This window comes from Triticum aestivum, chromosome 3A (genome assembly GCF_018294505.1).
Source record: "Triticum aestivum cultivar Chinese Spring chromosome 3A, IWGSC CS RefSeq v2.1, whole genome shotgun sequence".
In the NCBI taxonomy this organism is placed as follows: Eukaryota; Viridiplantae; Streptophyta; class Magnoliopsida; order Poales; family Poaceae; genus Triticum; species Triticum aestivum.
The window spans coordinates 37,293,897-37,303,359 of record NC_057800.1 but is presented as its reverse complement, the minus strand read 5'-3'; the positions used below and the strand labels follow the sequence as shown (position 1 = coordinate 37,303,359).

At 41.6% G+C, this 9,463-nt stretch overlaps 1 protein-coding gene across 1 annotated transcript; it reads left to right on the top strand.

Annotated features, from left to right (window-relative positions):
• Positions 1–1,090: 1,090 nt before the first annotated feature.
• On the top strand, positions 1,091–2,139 carry LOC123056690 (BTB/POZ and MATH domain-containing protein 3-like). Its single transcript, XM_044479995.1, has one exon. It carries the CDS (start codon positions 1,091–1,093, stop codon positions 2,123–2,125), a length of 1,035 nt encoding a protein of 344 aa, XP_044335930.1. The 3' UTR covers positions 2,126–2,139.
• Positions 2,140–9,463: the final 7,324 nt, after the last annotated feature.

Sequence of the window (9,463 nt, the reverse complement as noted above, 5' to 3'; positions counted from 1 at the left end):
TCTACTTGTCACGGACGTGATGCCTATATACATGATCATGCCTAGATATTCTCATAACTATGCTCAATTCTGTCAATTGCTCATCAGTAATTTGTTCACCCACCGTAGAATACTTATGCTCTTGAGTGAAGCCACTAGTGAAACCTATGGTCCCCGGGTCTATTCTCATCATATCAATCTCCATCACTTTAATCTTGCTTTGCTTTTTTACTTTGCCTTTACTTTTTACTTTGCATCTTTATACCAAAAATACCAAAAAATTATATCTATCAGATCTCACTCTCGTAAGTGACCGTGAAGGGATTGACAACCCCTAATCGCGTTGGTTGTGAGTAGCTATCATTTTGTGCAGGTACGAGGGACTTGAGCGTGGCCTCCTACTGGATTGATACCTTGGTTCTCAAAAACTGAGGGAAATACTTAGGCTACTCTGCTGCATCATCCCTTCTCGTTGCTAACGCTTCCGCTTTTGGTCTACGAGGGTACGTGGACAACACTCTCCCCTCTCGATGCTATGCATCACCATGATCTTGCGTGTGCGTAGGAAAATTCTTGAAATTACTACGTCCCCCAACAGATAGCACTTGTAACGGGCCTCACTCGATCTAGGGAAGGTATCAAGGGAAAGGAGAGGGCAGAAAGGGGATCTGATAGCACGCTTTAGGCGCCTCATAGTCAATGTGAACGTCTGCTCTCACTGAAAGCGCATCGCCGAAAATCCTGAATTAAATCCAGGAATAATGCGAGCACCAAGACTTGAACCCTGGTGGGCTGGGGATACTAGTAGCCCTCTAACCATCCAACCACAGGTTGGTTCGTGTCATGCTGGCTTGTTGAGTAATGCATTCGTGTAGATATCCCCTTCATGAGTTTGTTCAAAAAACATATAGAATTGTAGCCCAAGTCACCCTCACTACCGAAGCTATTGATCCAACGATCTTTGTGTCCAGGCTCCAGCGTTGCTGAAACTCGCCACACACTCTCGAACAAAAAAAAAACTCGCCACATAGAGCCTTTTATATACCTACAACTGGATAGATCTACGATCTCCTTCATCCTGCAATATATCATGTCGTCGTCGATCAAGCCAATGTCGGCGTTGCTGTCCACCATGCTCCGTGCCGGACGGCAGCGCCTCACGGCGTCCATCGTCACCGGGAGGCAGCCGATCACCGTCTCCCACGTCCTCCAGATCCACGGCTACAAGCAGATCAAGAAGATGGTCCCCAACGGCAAGGCAGTCGAGTCAGCCCCGTTCGACGTCGCCGGCCGCGCCTGCCGAATCAGGTGCTATCCGAACGGCAGCGGCAAGAAACACTACGGCTACACGTCCCTCTTCCTCACCAGCCACTGCGACGACGGCACGGTAAGGCTAGAGCTCAGCGTGCTCGATCGGGACGGGAATCCGTCTCGCACTCGAGCCACAGAAAAGCGGCGCTTCTGGATCGGCGACAGCTGGGGCTGGGGCTTTAAGGATTTCGTGAAGAACGACGATCTGGTCGAGGGAGAGCACCTCGTGGACGACTGCCTCATCGTCCTCTGCGACGTCACCGTCCACGATCCTTCCTTGCACGCCGAGGAGGTTGCCGCGCCGGTTGTGGCGCCTCCGTTCGACCTAAGTGGGGAGCTCGGGGAGGCCATGTGGAACGAGACGGACGTGACGATCCACGTCGGCGACGAGACGTTCCCGGCGCACCGGTCGGTGCTGGAGGCTGCGTCCGCCGTCTTCAAGGCGGACCTCGAGAACAACGGCACCGGCGAGGTACGCGTCGACGACATGGACGCCCAGGTGTTCAAGACCCTGCTGCAGTTCATGTACACGAGCGTGCTGCCTGACAAGAACCAGCTCGAGGCAGACGCCGCGACGGCGGAGCGGCTGCTCGTGGCGGCGGACAGGTACGGGCTGGAGAAGATAAAGGTCGTCTGCGAGGAGGCGCTGTGCCCGCGCGTCAACATGGGCTCCGTGGGCACCATGCTGGCGTTGGCGGAGCGGCACGGAGGTGCCGTCCTGAAGAAGGCGTGCATGGAGTTCCTCTCGATCCCCGGTAACCTATTATCATTCATGGCGACCGAGGGTTTTGAGGAGCTCAAGAGAACCCAGCTTGGGTGCTGGAGCTTCACGTGAACCTGATGGATACGTGCAGCTTGCTGCCTAGCTAGTTAAATTAGCTATTCTCGCTAAGTCAGATAAGTCAAATAAGTTAATTAGCTCCACCGACGTACTCCTTCCTCCTATATATACTTACGTACCCCCAAACGATCAGAACGGGAGCCAAAAACCTAATTCCATCGCCGTAACTTTTTGTATCCATGAGAACCCATCTTGGGGCCTGTTCCGGAGGTCCGCCGGAAGAGGGCCGTCATCACGGAGGGCTTCTACATCATCATAGCCCCTCCGATGAAGTGTGAGTAGTTTACCTCAGACCTTCGGGTCCATAGTTAGTAGCTATATGGCTTCTTCTCTCTTTTTGGATGTCAATACAAAGTTCTACCCCTCTCTTGTGGAGATCTATTTGATGTAATCTTCTTTTTGCAGTGTGTTTGTTGAGATCGTTGAATTGTGGGTTTATGATCAAGTCTATCTATGAATAATATTTGAATCTTCTCTGAATTCTTTTATGTATGATTGGTTATCTTTGCAGGTCTCTTCGAATTATCCGTTTGGTTTGGCCAACTAGATTGGTAGTTCTTGCCATGGGAGAAGTGCTTAGCTTTGGGTTCGATCTTGCGGTGTCCTTTCCCAGTGACAGAAGGGGCAGCAAGGCACGTATTGCATTGTTGCCATCGAGGATAACAAGATGGGGTTTATTTCATATTGCATGAATTTATCTCTCTACATCATGTCATCTTGCTTAAGGCGTTACTCTGTTTTTAACTTAATACTCTAGATGCATGCCGGATAGCGGTCGATGAGTGGAGTAATAGTAGTAGATGCAGAAACGTTTCGATCTACTTGTCACGGACGTGATGCCTATATACGTGATCATGCCTAGATATTCTCATAACTATGCTCAATTCTGTCAATTGCTCAATAGTAATTTGTTCACCCATCGTAGAATACTTATGCTCTTGAGATAAGCCACTAGTGAAACCTATGGCCCCCGGGTCTATTCTCATCATATCTTTCTCCATCACTTTAATATTGCTTTGGTTTTTTACTTTGCCTTTACTTTTTACTTTGCATCTTTATACCAAAAATACCAAAAAAATTATATCTATCATATCTCACTCATGTAAGTGACCGTGAAGGGATTGACAACCCCTAATCACGTTGGTTGCGAGTAGCTATCATTTTGTGCAGGTACGGGGGACTTGAGTGTGGCCTCCTACTGGATTGATACCTTGGTTCTGAAAAACAGAGGGAAATACTTACGCTACTCTGCTGCATCATCCCTTCCTCTTTGGCGAAAACCAACGCAAGATCAAGACGTAGCAAGAAGGATTTCTGGCGCCGTTGTCGGGGAGGCTACGCAAAAGTCAACATACCAAGTACCCATCACAATCCCTATCTCTCGCATTACATTATTTGCCATTTGCCTCTTGTTTTCCTCTCCCCCACTTCACCCTTGCCATTTTATTCGCCCACTCTCTCTCTATCCTACCTCTCTATTTGCCTCTTTTGCCCGTTTGCTCTTCTTTGCTCGTGTGTTAGTTTGCTTGTTTCTCGCGACGGCTCAGGATACTACCAAATTGTGTGACTTCACCAATACCAATAATAATGACTTCCTTAGCACTCCGATTGCTCATCTTAACGATGCTAAATCTTGTGAAATCAATGCTGCTTTGTTGAATCTTGTTATGAAAGATCAATTCGCCGGCCTTCCTAGTGAAGATGCCGCTACTCATCTGAATAGCTTCGTTTATTTATGTGGTATGCAAAAGAAAAAAAGATGTCGATAATGATGTCGTTAAATTGAAGCTATTTCCTTTTTTGCTTAGAGATCGTGCTAAAGCTTGGTTTTCGTCTTTGCCTAAAAATAGTATTGATTCTTGGAACAAGTGCAAAGATGCTTTTATCTCTAAGTATGTCCCTCCCGCTAAGATCATCTCTCTTAGAAACGATATTATGAATTTTAAGCAAATTGATCATGAACATGTTGCACAAGCTTGGGAGAGAATGAAATTAATGATACGTAATTGCCCCACTCATGGTTTGAATTTGTGGATGATCATACAAATTTTTTATGCCGGATTCAATTTTGCTTCTAGAAATCTTTTAGATTCGGCCGCGGGAGGCACTTTTATGGAAATCACTTTAGGAGATGCTACTAAACTCCTAGATAATATTATGATTAATTATTCTCAATGGCATACTGAAAGATCTTCTAATAAAAAAGTGTGTGCGATAGAAGAAATCAATGTTTTGAGTGGAAAGATGGATGAACTTATGAAATTATTTGCTACTAAGAGTGTTTCTTATGATCCTAATGATATGCCTTTGTCTACTTTGATTGAGAATAACAATGAATCTATGGATGTGAATTTTGTTGGTAGGAATAATTTTGGTAACAATGCTTATAGAGGGAATTTTAATCCTAGGCCATATCCTAGTAATACTTCTAATAATTATGGGAATTCCTACAAAAACTCTTATGGAAATTATAATAAGATGCCCTCTGAATTTGAGAATAGTGTTAAAGAGTTTATGAATTCACAAAAGAATTTTAATGCTTTGCTTGAAGAGAAATTGCTTAAAGTTGATGATTTGGCTAGAAACGTTGATAGAATTTCTCTTGAGGTTGATTCTTTAAAGCTTAGATCTATTCCTCCTAAGCATGATATCAATGAGTCTCTCAAATCCATGAGAATTTCCATTGATGAGTGCTAGGAAAGAACTGCTAGGATGCGTGCTTCCAAAGATGCCTTTATTAAAGCGTGTTCTTCCATTTCCTATGAAAATCAAGATGAAGATCTAAAAGTTATTGATGTGTCTCCTATTAAATCTTTGTTTTGCAATATGAATCTTGATGAAACTGAATATGGTCTTCCTTTACCTAGAAGGCATTCTAAAAATTCGGAATATTTAGATCTTAATGATGAAATTGATGAAAGTGGGATTGACAGAAATAAAAATCTAGATGTTGCTAAACCCACTATATTGGATTTCAAGGAATTTAATTATGAAAGTTGCTCTTTAATTGATTGTATTTCCTTGTTGCAATCCGTGCTAAATTCTCCACATGCTTATAGTCAAAATAAAGCCTTCACCGAACATATTGTTGATGCCTTGATGCAATCTTATGAAGAAAAATTTGAGTTGAAAGTTTCTATCCCTAGAAAACTCTATGATGAGTGGGAACCAACTGTTAAAATTAAAATTAAAGATCATGAGTTTTATGCTTTGTGTGATTTGGGTGCTAGTGTCTCTACTATTCCCAAGACTTTGTGTGATTTGCAAGATTTCCGTAATTTTGATGATTGCTCTCTAAACTTGCATCTTGCGGATTCCACTATTAAGAAACCTATGGGAAGGATTAATGATGTTCTTACTGTTGCAAATAGGAATTATGTGCCCGTAGATTTCATTGTTCTTGATAGAGATTGCAATCCTTCTTGCCCTATTATTCTTGGTAGACCTTTCCTTAGAACGGTTGGTGCGATTATTGATATGAAGGAAGGGAATATTAGATTTCAATTTCCATTAAAAAAGGGCATGGAACACTTTCCAGGAAAGAAAATAAATTACCATATGAAACTATCATGAGAGCCACTTATGGATTTCCTACCAAAGATGGCAATACCTAGATCTATCCTCGCATTTATGCCTAGCTAGGGGCGTTAAACGATAGCGCTTGTTGGGAGGCAACCCAATTTTATTTTTATTCCTTGCTTTTTGCTCCTGATTAGTAATAAATAAATTATTTATCCTCTGTTTTGGTTGTGTTTTTTGTGTTTAATTAGTGTTTGTGCCAAGTAGAACCGTTGGGAAGACTTGGGGAAAGTCTTGTTGAACTTGCTGTAAAAAACAGAAACTTCAGCGCTCACGAGAACTGCTGTAATTTTTATTTGAAGAGCGATATTTAGTTAATTCTTTTTGAAGATGATTAATAGATAGATTCCTCACGTCCAGAAATTTATTTTAGAATTTTTGGGGTTCCATATCTTGCGCTAGCTACAGATTACTAGAGACTATTCTGTTTTTGACAGATTCTATTTTTCGTGTGTTGTTTGTTTATTTTGACGAATCTATGGTTAGTAAAATAGTTTATAATCCATTGATAAGTTGTAATACAGTAGGTTTAACACCAATATAAATAAATAATGAGTTCATTACAGTACCTTGAAGTGGTCTTTTGTTTTCTTTCGCTAACGGAGCTCACGAGTTTTCTACTTTAAGTTTTGTGTTGTGAAGTTTTCAAGTTTTGGGTGAATTCTTTTGATGGATTATGGAACAAGGAGTGGCAATAGCCTAAGATTGGGGATTCCCAGGGCACCCCCAAGATAATCCAAGGACACCAAGAAGTCAAAGCTTGGGGATGCCCCGGGAGGCATCCCCTCTTTCGTCCACTTCCATCGGTAATTTACTTGGAGCTATATTTTTATTCACCAACATGATATGTGTTTTGCTTGGAGCGTCTTGTATTATTTGTGTATTTGTGTCTTAGTATACCACAATCATCCTTGCTGTACACACCTTTTGAGAGAGCCATACATGAATTAAAATTTGATAGAATACTCTATGTGCTTCACTTATATCTTTTGAGCAATGTAGTTTTGCTCTATGTGCTTCACTTATATCTTTTGAGCTATATAGTTTTGCTCCATGTGCCTCACTTATACCTTTTGAGTGTTATAATTTTGCTCTATGTGCTTCACTTATATCTTTTGAGCGTTATAATTTTGCTCTATGTGCTTCACTTAGATCTTTTAGAGCACAGTGGTCGATTTGTTTTAAAGAAACTATTGACCTCTCATGCTTCACTTAAATTATTTTGAGAGTCTCTTAATAGCATGGTAATTTGCTTAATAATAATATGCTTGGTATTCAAGATTTGTGGAACTTTCTTTTGAGTGTGTTGAATACTAAGAAAAGATTGAAGCATGATAATTGTTTTGAGATATTGAGGTGATAATATTAAAGTCATGCTAGTTGAGTAGTTGTGAATTTAAAGAATACTTGCGTTAAAGTCTGTGATTCCCGTAGCATGCACGTATGGTGAACCGTTATGTGATGAAGTCGGAGCATGATTTATTTATTGATTGTCTTCGTTATGAGTGGCAGTCGGGGACGAGCGATGGTCTTTTCCTACCAATCTATCCCCCTAGGAGCATGCGCATAATACTTTGCTTTGATAACTTCTAGATTTTTGCAATAAGTATATGAGTTCTTTATGACTAATGTCGAGTCCATGGATCATACGCACTCTCACCCTTCTACCTTTGCTAGCCTCTCTAATACCGCGCACCTTTCGCCGGTATCATACACCTACCATATACCTTCCTCAAAACAGCCACCATACCTACCTATTATGGCATTTCCATAGCCATTCCGAGATATATTGTCATGCAACTTTCCACCATCTAGTTCATCATGACACATTCATCATTGTCATATTGCTTAGCATGATCATGTAGTTGACATAGTATTTGGGCAAAGCCACCGTTCATAATTTCTTCATACTTGTCACTCTTGATTCATTACATATCCCGGTACACCGCCGGAGGCATCCATATAGAGTCATACTTTGTTTTAGAATCGAGTTGTAATCATTGAGTTGTAAATAAATAAAAGTGTGATGATCATCATTTAATAGAGCATTGCCCCCAAAAAAAGAAAGGCCAAAGAAAAAAAGAAGGCCAAAAAAGAGAAAATAAATAAAAAGGGGCATTGCTACTATCCTTTTACCACACTTGTGCTTCAAAGTAGCACCATGATCTTCATAGTAGAGAGTATCTCATGTTATCACTTTCATATACTAGTGGGAATTTTACGTTATAGAACTTGGCTTGTATATTCCAATGATGGGCCTCCTCAAGTGCCCTAGGTCTTCATGAGCAAGCGAGCTGGATGCACATCCACTTAGTTCCTTTTGTTGAGCTTTCATACATTTATAGCTCTAGTGCATCCGTTGCATGGCAATCCCTACTCACTCACATTGATATCTATTGATGGGCATCTCCATAGCCCGTTGATATGCCTAGTTGATGTGAGACTATCTTCTCCTTTTTGTCTTCTCCACAACCACCATTCTATTGCACCTATAGTGCTATATCCATGGCTCACGCGCATGTATTGCGTGAAAATTGAAAAAGTTTTGAAAAAGTTAGAGTATGAAACAATTGCTTGGCTTGTCATTGGGGTTGTGCATGATTTAAATATTTTGTGTGGTGAAGATAGAGCATAGCCAGACTATATAATTTTGTAGGGATAACTTTCTTTGGCCATGTTATTTTGAGAAGACATAATTGCTTTGTTAGTCTGCTTGAAGTATTATTATTTTTATGTCAATATAAACTTTTGTCTTGAATCTTTTGAATCTGAATATTCATATCACTATTAAGAAGATTTGCATTGAAATTATGCCAAGTAGCACTCCGCATCAAAAATTCTCTTTTTATCTTTTACCTACTCAAGGACGAGCAGGAATTAAGCTTGGGCATGCCTGATACGTCTCCAACGTATCTATAATTTTTAAATGCTCCATGCTATATTATCTACAGTTTTGGACTATATTGGGCTTTATTTTCCACTTTTATATTATTTTTGGGACTAACCTATTAACTGGAGGCCCAACCCAGAATTTGCTGTTTTTTGCCTATTTCAGTGTTTCGGAGAAACAGAATATCAAATGGAATAAAACCTTCGGGAACGTGATTTTCTCACCGAACGTGATCCAGGAGACTTGGACCCTACTCCAAGGAGTCAAAGAGGAGGTCAAGAGGGTGGGGGGCGCCCCCCCCTAGGGCGCGCCCCCTGCCTCGTGGACCCCTCGGTGCTCCACCGACGTACTCCTTCCTCCTATATATACCTACGTACCCCCAAACGATCAGAACGGGAGCCAAAAACCTAATTCCACTGCCGCAACTTTCTGTATCCACGAGATCCCATCTTGGGGCCTGTTCTGGAGCTCCGCCGAAAGAGGGCCGTCATCACGGAGGGCTTCTACATCATCATAGCCCCTCCGATGAAGTGTGAGTAGTTTACCTCAGACCTTCGGGTCCATAGTTAGTAACTAGATGACTTCTTCTCTCTTTTTGGATCTCAATACAAAGTTCTCCCTCTCTCTTGTGAAGATCTATTCGATGTAATCTTCTTTTTGCGGTGTGTTTGTTGAGACCGTTGAATTGTGGGTTTATGATCAAGTCTATCTATGAATAATATTTGAATCTTCTCTGAATTCTTTTTATGTATGATTGGTTATTTTCATAAGTCTCTTGGAATTATCCGTTTGGTTTGGCCAACTAGATTGGTAGTTCTTGCCATGGGAGAAGTGCTTAGCTTTGGGTTCGATCTTGCGGTGTC

Bases quoted from the DNA above. Each gene is read 5' to 3' on its own strand.
- LOC123056690 (XM_044479995.1), top strand. From the start codon at position 1,091: ATGTCGGCGTTGCTGTCCACCATGCTCCGTGCCGGACGGCAGCGCCTC.